Source organism: Marmota flaviventris, chromosome 2 (assembly GCF_047511675.1).
Source record: "Marmota flaviventris isolate mMarFla1 chromosome 2, mMarFla1.hap1, whole genome shotgun sequence".
Lineage (NCBI taxonomy): Eukaryota > Metazoa > Chordata > Mammalia > Rodentia > Sciuridae > Marmota > Marmota flaviventris.
In genome coordinates, this window is record NC_092499.1 from 111608392 (window position 1) to 111634624 (window position 26233).

General features: G+C 37.2%; 2 protein-coding genes across 6 annotated transcripts in view; one reads left to right on the forward strand and one right to left on the reverse strand.

Annotated features, from left to right (window-relative positions):
- Hacd3 (3-hydroxyacyl-CoA dehydratase 3) overlaps positions 1-10376 on the forward strand; it is a 34237-nt gene extending 23861 nt beyond the window's left edge. For both annotated transcript variants that reach the window (XM_027926079.2, XM_071608400.1), the window contains exons 7-11: positions 1432-1559; positions 4711-4823; positions 5764-5870; positions 6462-6593; positions 8818-10376. In XM_027926079.2, the coding sequence (XP_027781880.1) occupies positions 1432-1559; positions 4711-4823; positions 5764-5870; positions 6462-6593; positions 8818-8894 (557 nt within the window). In that variant the 3' untranslated portion in view covers positions 8895-10376. The remainder of the gene's footprint in view (positions 1-1431; positions 1560-4710; positions 4824-5763; positions 5871-6461; positions 6594-8817) is intronic.
- A 387-nt stretch (positions 10377-10763) lies between these two features.
- The window catches only part of Ints14 (integrator complex subunit 14), a 35895-nt gene continuing 20425 nt past the window's right edge, over positions 10764-26233 (reverse strand). For all 4 annotated transcript variants that reach the window (XM_027926037.2, XM_027926041.2, XM_027926038.3 and 1 more), the window contains 3 exons: positions 16756-16874; positions 13372-13437; positions 10764-11599 (listed from right to left, as the gene is read on the reverse strand). In XM_027926037.2, the coding sequence (XP_027781838.1) occupies positions 11348-11599; positions 13372-13437; positions 16756-16874 (437 nt within the window). In that variant the 3' untranslated portion in view covers positions 10764-11347. The remainder of the gene's footprint in view (positions 11600-13371; positions 13438-16755; positions 16875-26233) is intronic.

Sequence of the window (26233 nt, forward strand, 5' to 3'; positions counted from 1 at the left end):
GGATCCACCATTTAACCCAGTTACCCGACTCCTTGGTTTATACCTAAAGGACTTTAAAACAGCATACTACAGGGACATAGCCACATCAATGTTTATAGCAGCACAATTCACAATACTAAACTGTGGAACCAACCTAGATGCCCTTCAGTAGATGAATGGATAAAAAAATGTGGCATATATACACAGTAGAATATTACTCAGCAATAAAAGAGAATAAAATTATGGCATTTGCAGGTAAATGGATAGAGTTAGAAAAGATAATGCTAAGTGAAGTTAGCCAATACCAAAAAACCAAATGCTGAATGTTTTCTCTGATATAAGGAGGCTGATTCATAGTCGGGTAGGGAGGGGGAGCATGGGAGGAACAGATGAACTCTAGATAGGGCAGAGGGCTTGGAGGGGAAAGGAGTGGGGATGGGGTTATTAATGATGGTGGAATGTGATGGTCATTATTATCCAAAGTATGGGTATGAAGACACAAATTGGTGTGAATATACTTTGTATACAACCAGAGACATGAAAAATTGCACTCTATATGTGTAATAAGAATTGTAATGCATTTCGCTGTCATATATATAAATAAAAATAAATAAATAAAACATCATATATATACCCATAAAAAATGACTTATAGGCATTGTATTCAGTAGATTTAGGGATCCTAAACTTCCTGCAGTGTGCAGGACAAGGGACTGTCAGTTATGCTCTGATTGAGGAATGTTGCAAAGAAGAATGTAGAAATAAAGGGTGTCACGAGAATGCTGGGATGAAGAGAAAGGATATTATTTTATGGACCACTTGATTGGAATTGATACCACATTTGCTGACCTCATATGATCAATAACTGTCATTTTGAATTACAGTAGTTTACTCAAACTTACCAATACTCTTGGATGTTTAGACTGTTTCTAAATTAATGTACTTAGAAATATTTCAAAGAACAACTTTGTTAGTAAGGCTTGTTAAAATTTTTTTAGTTAGGATAGATTCTCAAAATAAGAATTAATAGATCTGAAGATATAAATATGATTAAGGTTTTTGAAATCTGTTCTTATTCTTTCACCCCTTTGCATTTATTTATGATCAGTTTTCAATATTTTAAAAGGTTTAGATTTCATCCAATATATATGATATAGTTGAATTTCAAATTAGATAAGATAATCTGAAAAGAATAATCACTTTGCTTAGTACACAGAATGTAGTAACTGAATGAGGCATAGTTGTGCTCCCCCGACCTCCCTTGTCTTTTAAAAATAAGAAAGACAAACAGAGTTTATATGTTAACTTTCTGGTAATCAGTGGAATTTATTCTGCATATTCCCTTTCAGTACAGTTAGGTTAGAAACTTGAATCTGAGTGGATGTATGTTTGAGAAATAATTCTGTTGAAATTTACCAGTTCATTTACTGCTGATATGTATTTGTGTTCTTAGAGTCCTTTTATGACACATTCCACACCGTGGCTGACATGATGTATTTCTGCCAGATGCTGGCAGTTGTGGAAACTATCAACGCAGCAATTGGAGTCACTAGCTCACCAGTGATGCCTTCTCTTATCCAGGTATAGAACTGTAGTCTATTAAAAAAAAAAAAAAATTCTTAAAATGTTGGTTCTGCTGGAGGTGGGGGAGATACTTTTTTAATGAATTTATGACTGTGAGTCCTCTAGATGGATTTATGATATGAATTCATATCTCCTTGGTGTTTCAAAAATCTTCAAGTTAGAAATTTTATTTAAAATGTTCCTTAACTTCCGAAAGATCATAGAAGCAAAGATATAAGGCATTGTGAGCAAGAATCAGCAAAAACAACAGACTATAGGAATAGGCTTGTTAGAACTTCAGATATTAGAATTGTCAGATGCAAAATAGAAAATAATCATTTAATGAGAACTTGACTATTTGAACATGAAACAAGAAACTAAAGAATATAAACAGATCTGAAAAGGAGGCAAATAGAACTTTTACTAATGAAAAATATAGTAACCAAATTAAAAATGTATTTTGGAGGTATCAGGGATCAAACCCAGAGCCTCTCACATACTAGGCAAGTGCTTTACCACTGAACTATTTCCCCAGCCCCAAAATTTAATTTTTTTTTTAATTTTAATTTTTTTGGGGTACTGGGGATTGAACCCAGGGGTATGTTACCACTGGGCTACAATGGCAGCCCATTTTGTTTTTATTTTGGGACAGGGTCTCACTAAGTTGCTTAGGGCCTTGCTAATTTGCTGAAGTTGGCCTTGAATATATGATTCTCCTGCCTCAGCCTCTCGAGTTGCTGGGATTACTGGCGTGCCACCACACCTGCCAAAATTTCAAAATTTAATGATAGTTTTTATAGTATATTAGGTGGAGCTGAGGAGAGAATTAGTGAACTATTTGAGATACAGGAAGGAATAGAGAACACAAATGCATATAGACAATATTCTTGAATGTAAGACTCAACATTATAATGATGTTAGTTCACATTTACTTATAGATTAAATGTAATTCAAATCACGATATAAAAAGTTTTGGAATGTGATAAGAAAATTCTAAAATTTTATGAAAAAACAAAGAGGATAGTAGCATTATTCACAATAGGTAAAAGTAGAAATGACCCAAAATGTAGTATATTATGCAGTAATAATGAAGAAAATTCTGACATACACTACAACTTGGATGGATTGAGGAAATTATATTAAGTAAAATAAGCCAGTACTATATGATTCTGCTCACATGAGGCATTTAGAATAGTCAGAATCTTAAGAGACAGAAAGTTAGAATGGTGATTGCCAGGGGTTGCTGGAAATGAAAAGTCATTGTTTAATGGGCCAGTGTTTCCATTTGCAAGATTAGAAAAATTACTGAGATTAATGGTGGTGATGGTTGTAAAACATTGTGAATGTATTTGATACCGCTGACCTAATAACCTTAAAACTGGTTAAGATGGTAAATTATATACATACATATATATATATATCTTACCATTATTAAAAAAAAAAATGAAGGAGTAGCTGGGTGTGGTGATGCATGCCTGTAGCCCTAGCTACTTAGGAGGCCAGGAGTTTGGAGCCAGCCTGGGCAACACAGTGATACCCTCTCTATAAATAAAGGGGTTTGAGGGTCAAGCAAAAGGCCAGGAATATAATAATAGGTATTATTTTTGAAGTACTAGAGGTCGAACCCCAGGGCCTTGTGTTTGCTAGGCAAGCTCTCTATCACTGAGCTATATCCCTTACCTTTGTTTTTTTTTTTTAGTTGTTGATGTATCTTTATTTTGTTTATTTATATGTGGTGCTGAGACTCAAACCTAGTGCCTCACACATGCTAGGCAAGCGCTCTACCACTGAGCTACAACCCCAGCCCCATCCCTTACCTTTTATTTTATTTTATTTTTTTAAAGAAAGAGGGAGAGAGAGGGAGAGAGAGAGAGAGAGAGAATTTTAATATTTATTTTTTAGTATTCGGCGGACACAACATCTTTGTTTGTATGTGGTGCTGAGGATCGAACCCGGGCCGCACGCATACCAGGCGAGCGCGCTACCGCTTGAGCCACATCCCCAGCCCACCTTTTATTTTATTTTAAAAATTTGAGACAGAATCTTGATAAATTGACCAGGCTGACCCTCAAAAGTGTGATCCTCCTGCCTCCACCATGCCTAATAGGTCAGGAAAATTCTTTTAAGAAAGAACCCAAGTTGGGGAACTCACCATAAGAAGAAATCAAGATATTATGAGGATTTAGTAGTTGATACCATGTAGTGTGGTGCCTGTGGTGTGCCTTATAGTGGTGAAAACGAGTGGGCTGTGGCTACATGCATTAAAGTAGATGGATTTCTAGACCATAGCACTGAGTAAGAAGCAAGTTTCAGATAATTGTTTAACATGATTTCAAATTGTTTAAAAACTGGATGAAATACTTTGTTGCATAGAAATACTTATAGTAACAAGCAGTAAACTATGAAGAAAATAAGTGGAATGATTAATTCTGGATAGTCATTACTTATGGGGTGACATGATGGTAACACTCTGTTCCTTAACTTGAGTTACGCTGGCACAAACACTCATAGGCAGTTTGCTTCAAATTGTATTTGAATACATGTGCTTTTTTTAAAAATATTTTTTAGTTTTAGGTGGACACAATATCTTTATTTTACATTTATGTAGTGCTGAGGATCGGACCCAGTGCCTCTTGCATGCTAGGCAAACGCTCTACCACTGAGCCACGACCCCAGCCCCTATGCGTATGTGTTTTAAAGTACTATTTACGATATATTTACACACATACAAAAGTATTATATCCAGAAAGACTGGTTTGAGTACTTATTCCAAAATTGGAGGAGAATTAACCCATTAAGTCCCAAGTTCTATACATATTTCAACAAAATTAACACAGGTGCATTAAAATATGTTGCAAATAATAATTTAGAGCTTATATATATTAGTCAATTATTAATATTATAATTACTATATCACACTATAATTATGTTGAATAATGTATAATTACATTACATGTTATATAATTGTATTATGTATTATATACAATACTTAAGTTTGTACAGGTGTTCCACTATAGGATGATGGGACAAAATGGGTTAAACTACTTGAGCTCAGTCTTCTCCATTTACTTCATATTTAGTGGAGTTAGGTTTCAGATAATACGTTTATATGGCACATGTATATATATTTTTTAATATAAAAACGTTTCTCTTTGGGTCTTTTTAATAGCTTCTTGGAAGAAATTTCATTTTGTTTATCATCTTTGGCACCATGGAAGAGATGCAAAATAAAGCTGTGGTGTTCTTTGTGTTTTATATGTGGAGCGCAGTTGAAATTTTCAGGTGAGTAGAAATGCCAGTATGTTTGAGTGCTTCTTTCTCCATCTTTGCAGCAGCTCTCTCCTGAGAAAGCTGTTCTTAGCCAGAGTCTTATTTGGTTGAGACTTATACATACAGAGGGATTTTAACTGGTGGTGTTTTGACAAAGTTAATAATTGAGAGAACAGGTGGCATCCACATAGGTTGTCTTCAGTTCGTACCCTTTGATATGCTTAGTGCAAAGGCAAAACAGATTATAGATCCTTAACTTTTACAGTTTGGGAAGAAACACATTTATTTTTTTGTAATATCTCTTTTAAAATAGAATATGTCTGGGGGTGGGGTTGTGGCTCAGTGGTAGAGTACTCGTCTAGCACACATGAGGCACTGGATTCAAACCTCAGCGACACATAAATATGAAATAAAGATATTGGGGCTGGGGTTGTGGTAGATCGCTCACCTAGCACGTTCGAGGCCCTGGGTTAGATCCTCAACACCACATAAAAATAAAATAAAGATATTGTGTCTATCTACAACTAAAAAAAAAAAAAATATTAAAAAAAAAAGATACTGTATCCACCTACAACTAAAAAATAAATATATTTAAAAAAATAGAATATGTTTGGTTCTAGATTAAAGGCCTTTTGTATACTTTAATTTTGGTACCAGTTTACTTATCTGGAGATGAAGAATCTGACATCTTTACCTACTGGGAACATAGATCAGAACTAGGAATAAAGCCAAAAATATTCTAAGTATCTAGTGCATATGCTGAACAAAAAGGGTTCCTATCCTTTGAAGATTTAGAAAGTAGCTTGATGGGAATTTGTGGATAAATAGTTCAGGATCCTAATTCTGTTCTGAAGAAACCATATGTGGTTAATTGAGAACTGATTCTTATATTCTAGGGTTGCATTCATTGTCTGAAGTGACTTTTAACACTAGCATTCCTTATTTTCAATAGATACCCCTTCTATATGCTTTCCTGCATTGACATGGATTGGAAGGTGCTCACATGGCTTCGTTACACTGTGTGGATTCCCACATACCCTCTGGGATGTTTGGCAGAAGGTATTTTCAGGAACTCTAGGTCTCATAGCTTAGCTTCAAGGGGATTCCATGGTTAAGAGATCAGTCCTTTCTTCCTACCTCTGCCAGCCTTAATCTGATAAATGAGATGTTGGACTTTACAGTGATTTTGTTCTTGTGACTTCCTGCCATAGTCTCCCTGGTACCCAGACCATTCCAAGACTGTAGCTCATTTTATAAGGTTTGGAAACTAGCTAACCATGTGCTACATGCTTCACATTTATATGATATTTTAAATTTCCTTTAACAGGTTTTTATTAATAACTTCATTTTATTTTGATCAACCCCTAGTGAGTGTCAGGTAGAGGTTTTTCTCCATTTCATAGGCTGGGAAATAGAGGCCCAGGGCCACGACTGTTCTCATTCATCTTTCTATTAATGGCTTGGAGGCTTATTTCAGGAAAACTTGGGGTCCAGGAGGAGAGCAGCAAGTGCTTTCTGAACAGCGGGAGTGGGGAGCATTTCCAACAACTCAGAATGATACTGTGAGGGCTAAGGCTAGAGGGGTCTGTCACGAGATGTCCCTGTACTGGATGTCATTTGCTTCTAACAAGCTCTTGTTTCTGTTTTCAGCGGTTTCAGTGATCCAGTCCATTCCAATATTCAATGAAACAGGAAGATTCAGTTTTACATTGCCATATCCTGTGAAAATCAAAGTTAGATTTTCCTTTTTTCTTCAGATTTATCTTATAATGTTATTTTTAGGTAAGTATTGGCTCTGTAATACAGACCTTTTCATGTCACTTTTTAGAGGGTAGAGTGAAATGATTCAGAGTTTTAAAAGTCCTTATTTGAATTCTATTTTTGAGAGAGTAGCAATAGAGTTAAGAGATTTATTTTGCAAAAACAGACCCATTAAGGGACTTCAGGTGGGTATCCCAGTGATAGAGCAGGTGCTTTGCATGTGTAAGGCTCTGGGTTTGATCCCCAGCACCACAGACAGAACAAACTAAGAAACAAAAACACACCCACCAGGAAATATTTCTTCCCAAGTCTCTGAGTATTTGAATTCCTTTTTTTTTTTAAGTTGTAGATGGACAAATACCTTTATTTCATTTGTTTATTTTTATGTGCTGCCAGGGATTGAACCCAGTGCCTCACACATGCTAGGCAAGCGCTCTACCACTGAACCACAACGCCGGTGCCTACAACTAAAAAAAAAAAAAAAAAAAAAACAGAGTAGGAGCTGGTTGGTGGTGTAACCCCTTGGTCCTAATTGCACAGGAGGCTGATGCAAGAGGATTGCTTTAACCCAGGAGCCTTGAACTTGTAGCAAGACCACATCTCATAATCAAAAAATTTAAAAGTAAATAAATATAATAAAATGCCGTAGGAAACAGATCTTTATACTTTCCTAGTTTCAGTAGCACATTCCTCATCCAGCCTCCCCAGCTTCTCTAAGAAGCAGTAGCGCAGTTGGCAGGAGGGAAGGAAAAAGCTTCCTGCCACCAGAGGGCTGTTACAGAGCCTCTAGCTCACAGTAGGAACACCCTCCCCTCCCCCGGCCACACACAATCTGCTTGCTTACTAGTTTACCTGTATATAAAATTACAAATTCCTGCCTTAATTCATAAAAACTAAGAACTAAAGGGGAAAGAAAGTACATCTGAATTATTATTACAAACATGAGAAATTTAAAAGCCTTCCTGGGGTTGTAACTAGCTCACTGGTAGAGCGTGCTTAGCATGTATATGTTATACTGATCTTTTGATTTTTGTGGACCACCCCCACACCTTTTTCTTTAAAATAAAGCATTTTTAACCCTATTGTACGAATGAGGAAACTAAGGTGAGACTAAGCTATGGGATCTACTCAGTGATTAAGTGGAATTAAAATTTCTGACTCTTAATTCTATTTCCCAATTCATGGAATTGTGCTTCCTAGAAAAGCATTTCCATAGTTTCATTGTATTGCATTGTATTTATTTTTTTTAGATGGTTTTGCTGTTTTTTAAGCTGGTCTCAAACTTGTGGGCTCAAGTGATTCTCCTATCTCAGCCTCTTGAGCAGCTGGGACTACAGATGTGTGCCACCATGCCTAGCTTGTCTCATATTTCTTCAGACTATTGCTTAAAACATGTTCTTGAGGTTGTCTTGAATTTTAAAACAGGTTATTTCTATACTTCTTGTTTGTGCATTTCATTGTATGCAAAAGGGAATAAAAAATAAATATTGGTTGGTTGCAGTGGCCCATGCCTATAATCTCAGCTTGGGAGATTGAGGCACGAGGATCATAAGTTGAAAGCCAGGCTCTGCAACTTAGTGAGACCCTGTCTCAAAATAAAAAGGGTTGGGCCAGTGGCATTCCTGGGTTCAATCCCCAGTATCAAAAAAGAAAAGAAATATTGAACTATACTTTAAGAACCATTTATGGGTAGTGTGTTGTCTGCACCTAGCATTGAAATGCCTCAAAAATGAGATAGATGGTCGGATGAGTAGGAATGTATGTGATAAAGTAAAAAGTTAAATGCAGATGTTGTTCACTCTACAAAGATTTTATTTGCTTGAAATTTTCTTAATAAAATGTGGGAAGAGATTAAGTTTTAAACCCCTGGGGAAGAGTTGTGCATTGTTACTGATGGTTCTAAGTTGTACTTCCTGAACAGCCTCAATAAACTTAGTGCTGTAGAATATGAAGAACAGACAGTTGCGTAGTGGTACATGCCTGTAATCCCAGTCTCAGGAGACTGAGCCAGGGGGCTTGAGAGTCCAAGGCCAGCCTTAGCAACTTAGAGACACCATGTCTCAAAATTAAAAATAAAGACTGGGAACTTAGCTGAGTGGTAAAGCACCCCTTAGATCAATCCCAAGTACCACCAAAAACAAAAGAAATGAAAGGAAAAAAAAAAAAGAAAGAATATACAGTGTGCTCACCCCAAGAGTTTCTGGTTATATTAGATGAGCATTCTCATTTCTTTTTTCTTTTTCAGGATTATATATAAATTTTCGTCACCTTTATAAACAGCGCAGGCGGCGCTATGGACAAAAAAAGAAAAAGATCCACTAAAAAGAGAGATTTAGATGGTTTCTTGCCAGTTTGAGCCTAATCTATGATTCTTACAGTTTTACCTTCTTGTACTGATGTAAACATTTTTTTTTTAAAGTTAAAAAATTCTCAGTGAGGCTATCTTTCTTTCCCCAGTAACATTTCTGAATTTACTATATTATCTTCATGTAATACTTGCATGACATGGATTCCTGGTATCTGACAACAGGTTCATTCTTGTGTATTCAGTAATGACACAAAAGGCTAAGCCCTACCCCACTTCATATCGTCGGGTTCTTACATGCCAGAGATATTGTTTCAGTGCTCTATACCTATAAGGTACCCAAGGGGTTACTTGCGTAGTGGGGTGGCATTGACTTGTTGAAAGTCAATTAGTCTTGGTCATTGATAAAACATTTCTGAGTCAGATGGGGCTGGAGCACATTTTACATCTGACATCTTTTGGCCTAGCATCATCTATTACTATAGTGCTTACCTGTGTGGGCATTGAAGGGACAGAGTGATTTGGGAGAAACAGGGACCTTGGAACACCCATGATTATTTATTTATTTCTAGGTAAATCAGAAATGTTTTCAACACTAAAGAGGGACATTATAAGTGTTCTAAACTCAATGGCTTCAGGGATCAGAAGGGAACACAAATATGTGGGCCAGTTGTCAGTGATACAGTTGCTGACAATATAGTCTTTGGCAAACTGAAACATTAAAGTAGGCCAAACATGCCTACCCAACTTTTGAACTGCAAACATAAAAGTCAGCCTTTGTTCCCCTGTACTGCCTGAGTCCATTTAGTTGTGTGTTTCTCTGAGTGAGGGGTGAGGCTATATACATTTTTGAACCTCACAAACACCTTTTTTTCTGCTGTTGTTAAGATTGCCTTTTTTACCTGTCTGCAGTAGGACACTGAAAACAGAGGGTGGGAACTTTAGCTGGGGAATGACCAGCTGATCCTTTAATAAGGATTCCTGCAGGAAACCCACCAAAAGGGAAAGGGAAATTGAAAAAAGTTTAGAATGGTTGGCCATTGTAAAAAAAATCAGTTTCCTCTAACACATTCCACATAAACCAAGTAAATAAGTGTTAGAAGTAACACTTGTCTAAAACAATTTAAGCATGGTAGCGCTTTGTGTTCTGCCACTCCCGTTGTTCTTGGGGGAAGGGAGACTGGATTAGTTAATGCTATTTCACTGAGCCCACGGTGGAAACTTGAGTTGACCTAAAGCATCTGATTACCATAAGCGGGCTGATTTTTAAAAAACTCATTGCACTGAAGGGTATTTTGCATGTCTGTAACTTCTGTCAACACTTGTTTGTATTGACTTCTGATATTCCTTCAACTGTGTAAATGGGCAGATCAGCTTTGCAGTAGATTATGCTGCATTCTTGTGGCAAAATCCTGTATTCTTAGTGATAGGAATCCTTTTATTGCTGTCTGAGAAAGTGAAAGATTGTGTATTTCTATTAAAAACATTTACAATCAAAATCCTAGTCTTGTGTCTAATGGTTTTCAAACTGTTCAAGTCTTTTGTTCAGGCAAAATATCATACAGTAGTTCAGCATGCTAAACCAAAGATAGTGGCTTGGTTGAAGCCTGAGGGCATTCTTCCAGAACAGCTGGGAAAGTGTTGCTGATGTAAATGAAACCTCCAGAAATTGCAGGACTTGCCTAAGTTCATGAAACTAGCTGGTGGGTTAGGAGCCTGACCCTGAAATAGTGGTCTGTCACGACCTTAGGCTACCAAGTGTGTCAGTCAGACATAATGAAGTCAGTACAGATCACAAGAAATTGTCACGTTTATGAATTTGTGCCCCTTAGGAAGCTGAACTGTATTCAAGTGATAAGACAGACGAAAAAGCAAAGGACCATTAGTTTCTCAGTAAAACTATTTTATAGAAAATCAAAAAAGCTTGAAGAGACAGGAATCATTTTACACATATGATTGCTGTTTAAAAGTTAGTATCTCAAGATATACCAAAAGCACCTAAGGGTTACCACCATGTTTTACCAAGTTCTAAGGAAAGTTCTGGAACACAGTGGAGTTGGGTTTGGACTCAATAAATCCCAGGCAGTCTGGGTTGCTCATCCCAAAGACAGAAGCTTGAAAATGGTTGAGATAAACCTGGAGACGATGCTTCTGGAAGCCAGAAAACTGCACCCTTGCCAGTCAAATTTCCTGAGGAAGGCGGGGTAGCTCCATGCTCATAGTCCTTCAAGCTTCTCAAGAGATGTGCTTCTCAGGGAGCAACAGCCGTCTTAGTCCAGGAAGCACCAGCTAACCACCCTCAGACCCTTCTTAGACTATCAAAGTCATTTAAACCAGTAAGTGGTGTTCTGAGCCAGCCTCAGGAAGGTTTATGGGTAGTTGTTCCAGGTGAACATACTGGAAAAGTTTTTGCGCTAAATCATTTTCAGTTAAAATGGAAAAAAAAAAAAAAAGGCTCCAAAAGCCAGTTTCACATTCTTTCAGTACTGCTCCCGGAGAAGTCTGTATGCAAAGGTGCGATGTTGTGATCATAAGCGGCATACTCCGAGGTGCCAGTGCTGGCCAGCTGGAGCTGCTGGGCAGCATGGGTCAGCTGGAATGCGGCATCAGGGTGGGCAGTGTCGGGCAGCAGCGTGCACTCCCTTTCCAGCATGTCAGCCACCCCTTTGAGCAGGTCCAGGAAACCAAAGGCCAGGGCAGCTTTTCGTAAACGGTTCAGCTCCTGAACAAGAATAAACACCAATGTTCCTGAAATGTGCTCTTGTCACATACCTTCTGAGTACCTGGCTTAGAACAAATTTTCCTCAACCCTCAACTCTTAGGGACCATTTTTATGTGAGGACAAATTTTTATACAGAGAAGGCAGTAATGAGAGTGATGATGTAACTGGCAAACGGTTCCTCTATAGGTGACCAGCAGCTAGATAAGAAGACTGAGGTGACAAACACAGGTCATCATCCTCATCATAGTTAAGTAAGCAGTTATGTTAAACACGGAGGTGACCACTTTGCATACCTAATCTATTTACAAATAATTATGAGGAGGGTCACCTTTCCTCTGTTATGTGGGTATGAAAAAAGGCTTCAAATCTCGGAAAGCTCTTAACCTTCTGGTTCCTCTGCCGTGGATTCAAAAGAATGATAGAGAACATGTTTAGAGCAATCAGCCAGAAAGACTGTCCCGCCTTAAAAAAAAAAAAAAAAAAAAGGTGGGTAGTAGATGTAAGCAGAGAAATATGAAGAAAGTGTCCCATCAACCACTTAGTGTGATCTGGGCAAGCCATGTAGCCCCTTTGGGTCTCAGAGGTTTTGTTTTCAAAGTAAGGATAACCCCTTCCTTGTCCATTGCAGGCACAGAAGCCAGAGGCTTCTAGCTCTCTTATAGCGTTAGTTATATGAACCCAGAAAAGAAACAGGCTCTCTGACCACCTCTCTATTAACATCTATTAAAAGGTGAAAAGTTCAGAAAGTCACAATACAAGTGTACCATGTTTAACAGAAAGGTTCCAGTTCTGTAGAAAACTGCAGAGAGTCAGGGACTGCAGCTGAGGGGGGATTATGGGCTTCAAGTGGGGAGGGAATAAGGCGGCTAGGAAGCTCTCTGATTGAACTCTGATTAAAGCTGCAAATTTTACTTGATTTCAACAGCTTGCTACATATTAGGTTTGAAGACAACAGTGAATAAAGGTAATGACATAACACCAGACAAAATGGTACATTCTCCAGAAGAGATGCTAGCCTGAGGGTGACTGTGTGTGCCATATTTTAAGATTAGCAAGGTAGGACACATCTGACGCTGCACTTAATCTAATTTCAGTGGAACACAGGATGGACAGGAGAAATGGAGTAAGCTCCTGACTCTACCCCCTCCCTTGTAACTTTAGTCTCTCAACCACTGGTTCTAGACTAGCTAGGCTCAATGAGGAACGACCACTTTGCAATTCATAAGTGTGTGATTTTAAAAGTCATTTCTGGAAGCAGTTTCTCTAGTGTGATAAGAATGTTCTGGGCAATTTCACATCCCAGGAAGTCACATACACTGCTTAGGTTGGACTAGATACCCACACAGGAGTGATCGTGAGGGTGCAGGTCCTTTTAGCTGCCTCCCTCAGCCATTCACAGCAGCACTTGCCTGGAGAAGCCCTCCTGAACAGAGCCTATGTAGAGCTGGACCATCTAAACACTCCTAATTCTTTGATTGTAAGGCAAGAGCAGACCCATCACTTCTGCTGACTAATGATGAGAAAAAAGGCACAAGTCATTCATTTCTAATCGTTGCCCATATCCATGCAGCTACCCAACAGTCTTTATTTTGGGGGTGGGGTGGGGGAGGTGGTACTAGGAATCAAACTTAGTGCCCTTGCACATGTGAGGCAAATGCTGTACCACTGAGCTCCATCCCTAGGCCCCTACCTCAGACTCTTGCTACGTGAACCATTTCTCTTGGGCACATCCCCAGGCACATCTTCTTCTAATGTAATTCTGGTCATCTCACCTTATAGAATGTCTGTGTTTTTTCAGGTAGTTTCCTTGCATTTCTTAAAATCTTCTGTACATCTGTCTATTAAAGGTAAAAAGAATTCCAATGTTAGAATTCTCTGGTAAAAATGGAAAGAATACAAAAATATGGCTCTAAATGTTTCAAGAAATGAACAGGATAACAGTTACAGTGTCAAAAGATTCCTTCTGTTTAATGTCAGTGTTCTGGTTCAACATTAGTAAAGCACCTTTCTCCTTCAAAAGATTTGATGATCATAAAAGAAATTAATCTGTCCCACAGAAAAATATCCAGTACAACCATGTACCCACAACTAGTTGCTTTTTTATAGGATGCCAGGATCATTTAATGGTGGAAGAATCTTCAATAACTGGTATTGGAACAACTGGATAGCCACATGCAATAGAGTGACGTTGGACTGTTAACTCATACCACATATAAAAAAATTGACTCAAAATTGATCAGAGACCTAAATATAAGAGCTAAAATGATAAAAAATTTTGGAAAGAGACATAGGTAAATTTTTTAAAATATTTATTTTTTAATTATAATTGGACACAATACCTTTATTTCACTTATTTATTTTTATATGGTGCTGAGGATCTAACCCAGGGTCTCCATGTGCGAGGCGATCACTCTACTGCTGAGCCACAACCCCAGCCCCCATAGGCAAATTTTCATAGCCTTAGATTTGGCAATGATCTCTTAGTTATGACAACAAAAAGCACAATTAAGCAACAAAAGCAAAAAAGTGGAGAAATTTGATTTAATCAAAACAAATTTACTTTAGAGCATCAAAGGACACTATCAAGAGTATGAAAGACAATCTACAGAATGGGAGAAAATATTTATAAACTATTTAGTTGCTAAGGGTTTATTATTCAGAATACATAAACTCAACAAAAAGATAAGCCAGATGGGGTGGTGCATGCCTATAAACCCAGCAACTCAGGAGGCTGAGGTGGGAGGATCACAAGTTTGAGGCTAGCCTCAAAAACTTAGTGATACCCTGTTTAAAAATTTAAAAAGGTGTTTGGGGATGTAGCTCATTGGTAAAGTGCTTCTGGGTTCAATCTTTAGTACCAAAAAGGAAAAAAAAAAAATTAAAAAATGGACAAACGACTTGAGCAGGTAATTCTCTAAAGAAGATACATAAATAACCAATAAGCACATGAAAAGATACACAATATCTTACATTAGGAAAATAAAATTAAAACCACAATGATATATAACACTTCATAGGACAGCTATCAAAAAAAAATGGAAAATAAAAAAATATCGATGAGCATGTGGAAAAATTGAAACACTTATAACATTGATGTTAAGAATGTAAATGGTGTGATTACTGTGAAAGTCTGGCAGCTTCTCAATACACTCAACCTGGAATTCCATATGACCCAGCACTCTGATTCCTAAGCTTATACCTAAAGTACTGAAAACAGGTGTTCAAACAAAAACTTGTACTTGAAAATAAAAGCATTATTCCTAATAGCCTAAAGGTAGAAACAACTCCCATACCCACCAACTGAGTGGATGAAAAAATGTGGCATAGTTATGCAATGGAATATCCATTCAACCATAGAAAGAAAAAAAAATACTGACTGACACATGCTACAACATGTATGAATCCTGAAAACATTATTGCCAGTGAAAGAAGGCAAATACAAAAGGCCACAAATTGTATTGTTCCCTCCCTTCCTTTATTTATACAGTGCAGGGGAATCAAACTCACTCATGCTAGGCAAGTGCTCTACCCCTGAGCTACACCCTTAGCCTGTATTATTCCATTTTTAAGAAATATCTAGAATAGTCAAATCCATAGAGACAAAAAGCAGATTAGCGGCTGCCATGATCTGGGAATCAATGTAGAGTGACTTGCTATAGGGTTTCCTTTTGGAATGATTAAAAAGTTCAGGAACTATAAGTGGTGAGGGTTGTACAACACTGTGAATATACTAAATGTTACGAAACTGTACACTTTAGGGTTGAAGTGGAATATTTTACATCGTGTATATTTTACTATAATAAAAAATAAACCAGGGCTGGGTCTGGGGCTCAGCAGTAGCGCACTTACCTGGCACCTGTGAGGCACTGGGTTTGATTCTCAGTACCACATACAAATAAATAAAGGTCTATCAACAACTAAAAAGATATTTAAAAAAAAATAAAATAAACCAGTTGGGGTTGTGGCTCAATGGTAGAGCGCCTGCCCTGCATGTGTGAGGCACTGGGCTCGATCCTCAGCACCACATAATAAATAAATATATTGTGGCCATCTACAACAAAAAATGATAATAATAATAAAAAAATAAATCAAGTACCAAAACAAAATTTAAATAATTTATAAAAATTCAATTGGGGTTGTGGCTCAGTGGTAGAGTACTTGCTGGTCACCTATGAGGTACTGGGTTCACTCCTCAGCACTACACATAAAAAATAAAATAAAGGTATTGTGTCCATCTATTTACACACACACACACACACACATGTATATATAAAATTCAGCTATAACTGATGGTAAAAATGGTACCTCTGATCCTCTGACAAGGAAGTACTAAGGTCAGGGATGGAAGAAGGAGGCAGACTTCTTTTCCAATTAAGAGAAGAGGTCCCTGACTTCTTAGCCCAGGGAGAACATGGTTCAGCTGCCATGGAAAACAGGCTCAAAGAGACTCTGCAGTCAAGGGGAGCTATACTTGTTGTCGGGAGGCCTGACTGCCTCTTCTCTTGGCTTAGACTCAACTCATCAGAGGAAGAAATGTAAAGAGGTGCTCAAAGAAGAACCTGTTTATCTTAGCTTCCTATGGAAGTATTTTGTGGAACTACAATGTAATGTCTTGGCTTGGGTTCTATTGCAGGAGTGAAAGTAATAGCCATAAAGATGCTAATTTTTTGTTTCAAAGCTATTGTTAAAGACAACACTGGTTATATTATTCAATGCCTCACTATGTGAAAAAATTTACATTAATATCCAATGCCAGGAAAATATGTCTCTTTGGAAGAACTGACACGCTTCTTTTTTTTTTTTTAATCAGACAAAGAAAACCATAAAACCCACGTTTCTTTTTTGATGCTGGTTAGAAGGAAGCTCAAAGCTAAACTGCTCAAATACAATTAACATTTTGCCTTGGGGTTCCAGGCACAATTCGTTCTGATCTTCCTCTAGGTTTCTTATTGCTCTAAATTTGTAAAAAATGATTTTGCTATATCCATGTTTTACTGTAGGCCATCTCAAATCCTTTTTGGAAATAATAACAACATTAGAAGTAAATGAATTATAAAGTATCAAAGGAAATGAAAATCAAATCAAATGTCTGCCTGCCTGCTGCCCAAACACCTCCTCCTGTCCACAGTGAAAAGCAAAGTAAATGGTAACGGTACCTGCAGGCCGCTGGGTTTGATCCAAACAGTCACATTCTGGGCATAACTGCGTTTGTTTTTGGGCTGCAGGGGGAATGGGCTCTTATTGTCATCCTCACCATAAGGGTTTTCTTTAGCATCTTAAAGAAAAAGACATTCTTGAAATGACATCTGGCAAAACACAATCAATTACATTTCCAATTAGGCTAGCAGCTCTTTGAATAGCTCAATCTGCTATATCCTATTACGTCCATTAACTTCAGTCAGGATGGAGAACCTGTTCTTAGAAGGAAGCCACTGATGTAGGAGACCAAACAACCAATGGAGGCCTATGAAAGTGAAAAACAAGCTTAAAGTCTTTAAAAAAAACATGTTTATCTGCTTCATAAATTAAGGCGGCCTGTGTATACACATTACAGCGCTCTACATTCTAGCCCAGCACTCTCCTGTGATATTGGAAAGGAACTGTGCCTGTGCCGTCTAAAATTGTAGCCACTAGCTACTGAGCATTCTATAACATATGGAACTGAATTTTATTCTTTTTTTGTTTTTTTTTCATAGTACTTGGGTTGAACCCAAGGGCATTCTACTATTGAGCTACATCCCCAGCGCCACCCCCCCCCTTTTTTTTTATCTTGAGACAGGGTCTTGCTAAATTACCCAGGCTAGTCTCAAACTTATGATCTTCCTGCCTCAGCCTCCCAAGTAGCTGGGATTACAGGCATGCGCCAAAGTGCCTGGTTAAAGCTTATTTAATTTTAATTAAATTTAAAGAGCCTCATGTGGCTAGTTGCTACTGGATTAGACAGTCTAGGTCTACGCATCAAAAATAATTAAAAAGGGAAATTATACACAGACAAATTAAGGAAAACAAGGGAAGAAACACTTTTACTAGTGAAGAGCACTCAAAGATTTAAAGCCATGGTGGTTTGACAGCTATGCAGATAAGCAGAGTTTCTGTCTTTTGCACCTGCTTCTCAATTCAAGGACATTCTATCACAAATCTGCAAAGTACACTTAAACTTAACTGTTCCTTATTATTACTACAGTCTGGGACAGAGTAGGAATCATTCTTAGCAATTCAGGAGCTTAAGTCCTTTGCCCAAATATTCATTTTGAAAACAGGAATAAGATCCATTTCTCTGAGCCAGATAGTCTCCAACCCTGATTTGGTCACTAATCAAAACACCTTAATACTGGCCTCAAATTGCTTGTTTACCCTTCCTACTTCTCCAAAAAATATTGTCCAAACACTCCAACGTATTTCCATTAATACTTATCAATATATAAACCATTTTTGGTCAAGCTGAGATCCTACGGGTACTGTCCTATAAGGCATATTTATCTCCAATTTCCCTGCCATTATTTCTGTTATTCCTCTTGTCCGGAATATGCTCCCATTCACATTCATTCATTTATTCACTCATTCATTCATTATCTATAGTAAGATCCCAGTATACAGCAAACAGTGTTCTAGGAATTGTACCTAGAGAATATAGTTTTCTGGTGCAAGGAACATACAGAATAAACAATCTTTATTAAATTCCAGCCATATACCAGATATTTTACATATACAGCTTATATTCATGCAGCAGTCCTAGAAGGTAGACATTATTAGTTCCTTTAAAGATGAGGAAAGTAAGCTTCAGAGAGGCTGAACTAACACAGGTTTGATAGTGACTCAGCGGCCTTGGTTCCAAGGTTGACACTTTTCCCACACTCAACACTGCTATTCCTTACTCGTCCACTTACCTATCTATATTCCAGGTCCAGATCTTAGCCTACTCCCTCCATGAAGCTGTCCCAGGTTTTTCTGGCAGAAAGTGTTTTTTTAAGATCCTATTATTCTATAGCATTCAGTAATTAGTATCAAATATCTCAGGATCTAGTCGTAACCTATCCTGAATTTTGTTTGGAGCCTATATATGGTAACTGCATTAGCAGACAGGAAATACTACATTTGTGAAAAATGAATAAGAGACTCTTAGAAATAAGATAGAAATAAAAAAACAAAGGCATGGTGAAGATGAAGATACCTCATAGAAGGCAGAGAAAAATGGGTAGGAAAAGACAGAAAATTATACACCCCCACCCCCACCACAAATAATATGCTCTTGAACGAGAGAACAGCGAATATAAAGATAGGAAAATCAAATAGATAATTTGTGTGCTCTTTACTGAAGAACATGAAGTGCCAGACATAAAAGGTTCATTGTGCTCACACAGCAAAATGAATGCAGATACCAACAACTATGAAAATCATTTTAAAAATTCAAAATATCAGAGATACAAAGATCTTCAAGGAGTACAGACAAGATACAGCCCAAGGTCAAAGGCCTGGGAGTCAGCATGGTACTAGCCTCTTAGTAACACTGGAAGCTAGAAAAGGCAACAGAGTGATGCTTCACAACAGAGAGAAAACATTTTCCATCTTAAAACTCTTTCAACCAATCAATGAAGTGTAAAGGATGGAATAAAGGAGTCATTTCCAAAATAGAAGATCTCAAAAAAAACATTTATTTCCCATGCACCCCTTTCTCAGTAGGAGTCATGCAAGGAGATTCATGGAGAGATATGAAGGGAAGGCTCAGGACGACATATAGGCAACAAGTATTAAAAAAGCCAAAAATAACATCTAAAATATATATAAAAGATCAAGAACTAGCTATATACTTACATTATTTAGTAGTGTAAATAAACATCAAGAGAGAGCCAGATATGGTGGCGAATGCCTGCAATCTCAGCAGCTCAGGAGGCTGAGACAGGAGGATCGCAAGTTCAAAGCCAGCCTCAGCAACTTAGTGAGGCTCTAAGCAACTTTGTGAGACCCTGTCTCAAAATAAAAAATTAAAAAGGCTGAGATGTAGCTCAGTGGTTGAGGACTTCTAGGTTTAATCCCTGGTATCAAAAAATGTTTGAATTTTACTATAGGAACAGAATTAGGAGTAGGAGGGACTATTAGTACTGTTTTGCATGTTCTGCTTTGAAAAACACAAAAACAGTAGTATCCACCATTATGAGTCTATTGTATATGTATTTTACATATAGTCCCTTGATAAATGCTCTCAACAGCCCTCTAAGGTAGATCTTATTCATTATTATTTGTTATCATAATGTCACTCCCAACTTCTTAAGACTGTAGTGAGAATTAAGTGAGTGTCTAGCACAGTGCATGGCATGAAGTTCAATAAAATGTTAGTTATTATTACTATTTTAAATATTTATTTATTTTTAGTTGTAGTTGGACACCATAGCTTTGTTTTATTTATTTATTTTTATGTGGTGCTGTGGATTGAACCCAGGGCCTTGCATGTGTTAGGCAAGCGCTCTACTGCTGAGCCACAATCCCAGCCCAAAATATTAATTATTATTATCCCCACTGAAAAGAAAAAAAGACCCAAAGAAGGAAAAAACAACAACAACATGAATATAGGACAGTTCAATGTGAATGAAGAATAAATATAAGGAGTGTTGCTAGATCAGAAAGGAGTCTGAAAGCTATTATCTTAAATTATGGATAAACATCATTGGTGGAAACTATCACAATAGTCTAGGTCAGGGGTTTGTTAATATTTTCTGTAAAAGAACAGACAACAAATATTTCAGACTTTATAAGTCATGTGGCTTCTGACATACTCAACTCTGCCACTGTAGCAGGAAGGCAACCATAGAAAATATGTTAATGAATGAGTGTGACCGTTTCAGTAAAACTTTATTTAAAAAAATAGACAATGGCCAATTTGGTCGGTAGGCTACAGATAATTAACTTTTAATTTTAAATGAAAGGTAAAGCCAAAAGAAGCCAAGAACAATAATGAAAGACAGAATGAACGTAGGAATGCTACAGAGTCAAGATGAAGGACATAAGAAACTCCTGTCTACAGACACTCATGCACATACACACACACAAACAACTTCCTCTACCATGTATTCTGTGTTCTCCAATTATGGGCCTATTTCCTACTTATTTTGAGCCAGCAATGTCCTCTTTGTTCCTCTGTGTTTCTATTCCTCTTAAAACTTTACTTATTTATTATTATTTTTACTTTTTTGTGGTGCTGAGGATTGACCTTGTGCATGTGAGACAAGCACTCTACCACAAAGCTACATCCCCAGACTCTCCAGCTTTAAAAACTCCAGTCTTGGATCCCAAATCAAGGATTGAATTGTTGCCTGTCTTTTGAGTTAAGCATGGTTTTTAGCTGGGTGTGGTAGCACACCCTGTAATCCCTGTAACTCATGAGGCTGAGTCAAGAGGATCACAAGTTCAAGGCCAGCCTCATCAACTTTGTGACACCTCAGCAACTTATCTCAAAATAAAAAATGAAAAGAACTGGGGGTGTAACTCAGTGGTAGAGTCCCTGGGTTCAATCCCCAATACCAAAAGAAGAATGGTTTTTAGTTGGGCATTGTGGTGCAAATCTTTAGTCCCAGCAACTTGGGAGGTTGAGACAGAACTTCTGGAGTCCAGGAGTTTGAGACTTGCCTGGGCAATATAGTGAGACTCAGTCTAAATGACATATATAGAGTATATTATCCATCAACGAGAGAATATACTTTCTTCTCAGCAGTACATGGATCCTTCTCTAAAATAGACCATATATTATGCCACAAAGCAAATCTTAGTAAATACAAAAAAGTAGAGATACTACTCTGCATTCTATCAGACCACAATGCAATGAAATTAGAAATCAATGATAAAATAAAAAATAAAAGATACCCCAACACCTGAATGAACAATGGGTTGCAAAAGATATCAAGGAGGAGATTAAAAAATTCTCAGAGGTAAATGAGAACACCGATACAATATATGCAAATCTCTGGGACACTATGAAGGCAGTTCCAAGAGGAAAGTTCATTGCATGGAGTTCATTCCTTCAAAGAAGAAAAAATCAACAAATAAATGACCTAATATTACATTGTGACTCAAAGCCCTAGAAAAAGAACAACAAATCAACCCCAAAAGCAGTAGAAGACAGGAAATAATTAAAATCAGAGCTGAAATCTATCAAATTGAGATAAAAGAAAAAAACCTAAAAAATTGACAAAACAAAAAGTTGGTTCTTTGGAAAAAAAAAAATTGATAAACCATTAGCCATGATAATGAAGAGAAGAAGAGAGAAAACTCAAATTATTAACATCCGTGATGAAAAAGGAAATATTACAATTCACAATAGCTAATCTGTGGAGCCAACCTAGATGTCCTTCAGTGGATGAATGGATAAAAAAGATGTGGCATTTATACACAATGGAATATTACTCAGCATTAAAAAAGAACAAAATCATGGTATTTGCAGGTAAAAGATGGCTTTGGAGAAGATAATGCTAAGTGAAGTCAGCCAAACCCAAAAAAACAAATGCTGAATGTTTTCTCTGATATAAGGGGGGTGACTCACAGTAGGGTAGGGCGAGCATGGGAAGATTAGATTAATTCTAAATAGGGAAGAGGGGTGGGAGGGAAAGGGAAGGGGAAGGGGATTAGCAAGGATGGTAAAATGTGATGGTCATCATTATACAAAGAACATGTATGAAGACTTGAACTGGGTGTCAACATACCTTATATACAGAGATATGAAAAACTGTGGTATATATGTGTACTAAGAATTGTAATGCAAAAAAAAAGGACACGTATAATGGCATAAATTAACGTGAACATACTTTACATACAGAGATACGAAAAATTGTGCTCTATATGTGTAATAAGGATTGTAATGCATTCCCCTGTTGTCGTGTATTTTAAAAAGATAAGAAAATCAATTGAAAAAAAGAAAAAGGAAATATTACGACGGATACCACAGAAATACAAAGATAATTAGAAATTATTTTGAAAATTCATACTCCAATAAAATAGAAAAATATCAAAGGCACTGACAAATTTCTAGAGGCATATGATATGCCCAAACGAAATCAGGATGATATACACAATTTAAACAGATCAATTTCAAGCAAGGAAATAGAGGATGTCATCAGAAACCTACCAACCAAGAAAAATCTAGGACCGGATGAATACACAGCTGAGTTCTACAAGACCTTTAAAGAAGTACTAACAATACTTCTCAAACTATTTCATGATATAGAAAAAGAGGGAATACTTCCAAACACATTCTATGAGACCAATATCACTCTGATTCCAAAACCAGACAAAGACACATCAAAGGAAGAAAACTTAAGACCAACATCTCTAATGAATATAGATGCAAACATTCTCAATAAAATTCTGGCAAACTGAATACAAAAACATATCAAAAAGGTTATCAGTGCACTATGATCAAGCAGGGTTCATCCCAGGGATGCAAGGTTGGTTCAACATACAGAAATCAATAAATATAATTCATCACATTAATAGGCTCAAAGATAAAATCATATGATCATCTCAATAGATGCAGAGAAAGCAATTGATAAAATATAGCATCCCTTCATGTTCAAAACGCTAGAAAAACTAGGGATATCAGGAATATACCTCAACATTGTAAAGGCTATCTATGCTAGCCCCAGGCCAACATCATTCTAAATGGAGAAAAAATGAAAGCATTCCCTCTAAAAACTGGAACAAGACAGGGATGCCCTCTTTCACCACTTCTAACCACCACTTTTTAACATAGTTTTTGAAACTCTAGCCAGAGCAATCAGACAGACAAAAGAAATTATACGGATAGGAAAAGAACTCAAATTATCACTATTTGCAGATGATATGATTGTATACCTAGAAGACTCAAAACATTCCACCAGAAATCTCCTAGAACTAATAAATGAATTCAGCAAAGTAGAAGATAGAAAATCAACACCCATAAATCAAAGGCATTCCTGTATATCAGTGACAAATACGCTGAAAGGGAAATGAGGAAAACTATGCTATTTATAATAGCCTCAAAAAAAAAAAGAAAAGAAAAACTTGAGAATCAACTTGGTGAAAGATCTATACAATGAAAACTACAGAACCCAAAAGAAAGAAATCAAAGAAGACCTTAGAAGATGGGAAGATCTACCTTGCTCTTAGATAGGCAGAATTAATATTATCAAAATGACCATACTACCAAAAGCACTCTACAGATTTAATGCAATTCCAATCAAAATCCCAATGGCATTCCTCATAGAAATAGAAAAAGCAGTCATGAAATTCATCTGGAAAAACTAGAGACCCAGAATAGCTAAAGCAATCCTTAGCAGGAAGAGTGAAGCAGGTGGTATCACTATACCAAACCTTAAACTATAATACAGAGCAATAGTAACAAAAACAGCATGGTACTGGCACCGAAACAGACTGGTAGACCAATGGTACAGAATGGAGGACACAGAGACTAATTCACAAAATTACAATTATCTTGTATAAGACAAAGGTGCCAAAAACATATATTGGAAAAATGATAGCCTCTTCAACAAATTGTGCTGGGAAAACTAGAAATCCATATGCAACAAAATGAAATAAAACCTCTATCTCTCATCATGCACAAAATTCAACTCAAAGTAGATCAAGGACCCAGGAATAAAACCAGAGATCCTGCATCTAATAGAAGAAAAAGTAGATCCTAATCTCCATCATGTCAGATTAGGCCCCAGTTTCCTTAATAAGACTCCTATAGTGCAAGAATTAAAATCAAGAATCAATAAATGGGGGCTGGGATTGTGGCTCAGCGGTAGAGCACTCGTCTAGCACAGGCGGGACTCGGGTTCGATCCTCAGCACTACATAAAAATAAAGGCATTGTGTTGTGTCCATCTACACCTAAAAAATAAATATTAAAAAAAAAAAAGAATCAATAAATGGGACGGACTCAAACTAAAAAGTTTCTTCTCAGCAAAAGAAACAATCGGTGAGGTGAATAGAGAGCCTACATCTGGGGAGCAAATTTTCACTCCTCACACATCAGATAGAGCACTAATTTCTAGGGTATATAAAGAATTCAAAAAGCTAAGCATCCAAAAAACAAATAACCCAATCAATAAATAGGCAAAGGAACTGAACAGACTGTATCCTTTTCTCAGAAAAGGATATACAATCAATCAATAAACATATGAAAAAAATGTTCATCATCTCTAGCAATTAGAGAAATGCAAATCAAAACTACTCTAAGAGTTCATTTCATCCCAGTCAGAATGGCAGCTATTATGAATACAAACAATAATAAGTGTTGACGAGAATGTGGGGAAAAAGGCACACTCATACATTACTGGCAGGACTGCAAATTGGTGCATCCAATATGGAAAGCAGTATGGAGATTCCTTGGAAAACTGGGAATGGAACCACCATTTGACCTACCTATCCCATTCCTTGGTTTATACCCAAAGGACTTAAAAACAGCATACTACAGGGACACAGCCATATCAATGTTTATAGCAGCAGCACAATTCACAATAGTTGAATTGTGGAACCAACTTAGATGCCCTTCAGTAGATGAATGGATAGGGAAACTTTGCTATATATACACAATGGAACATTACTCAGCATTAAAAGAGAATAAAACCATGGTATTTGCAGGTAAATGGATGGAGTTGGGAGAATATAATGCTACTTGAAGTAAGCCAATCCCAAAAAACCAAAGGCCAAATGTTTTCTTTGATATGAGGATGCTGACTCTTAATGGTAAAGGGGGTGGCATGGGAGAAATGGAGGAACTTTAGATAGGGCAAAGGGGAGAGAGGGGAAGAGAGGGGGCAGGGGGTAGGAATGATGGTGGAATGAGTTAGACAACATTACCCTAAGCAGTATGGAGATTCCTTGGAAAACTGGAAATGGAACCACCATTTGTGTATGAAGACACAAATGGTGTGAAAGTACTTTATGTACAATCAGTAACTTGAAAAATTGTGCTGTATATGTGTAATATGAAATGTATTGCATTCTGCCGTTGTGTATAACAAATTGAATATATAATTTAATTTAAAAAAAGAAAAGAGATAGTTTTGTATTTAAATGGCTGAAGAATAATGTTTCATGACATCTATTAAGTCAAATTCAGATTTCAGAGTCCAATAAATAGTTTTATTGGAACACAGTCACTCCCATTCATTTGCATATGGACTATTGGTACTTCTGTGCTACACTGGCAGAGCTAAATGGCTGAGGCAGAGACACATGGCCCAAAGTTGAAAACATTTACTATTCCTTTACTGAAAGTTTGCAGGTTCTTAGTTTAGCTTCTTGGCCCTATTTCAGTTAACATCTTCTCTAAGTCTCAAGGGCAAAGGGCTTTCTTTCCTTCTTTTTTTGTGGTGCTGGGTAGTGAACCCAGGGTAGGCTTTACCCATGCAGCTAGGTAAGTGCTCGATAACTGAGTTACACCCCCAACTAAGGGCTTTCTTCAGACCTTAGCTGGCATCTGGTGTGTGTGAGACTTTCTAGGACACTACCAGGAGCTGCTTTCTTTTCTTGTCTTCTGTGACATCACTCTTCTATTTTCCCTCTTTTATTTGCTTATTCTTTCTCATACCCTTTCCACTGACCTTAGTAGTTGATGCTTTCCAGGAATTTGGTTCTTGCTCTCTTTTCCCCTTAAATTATG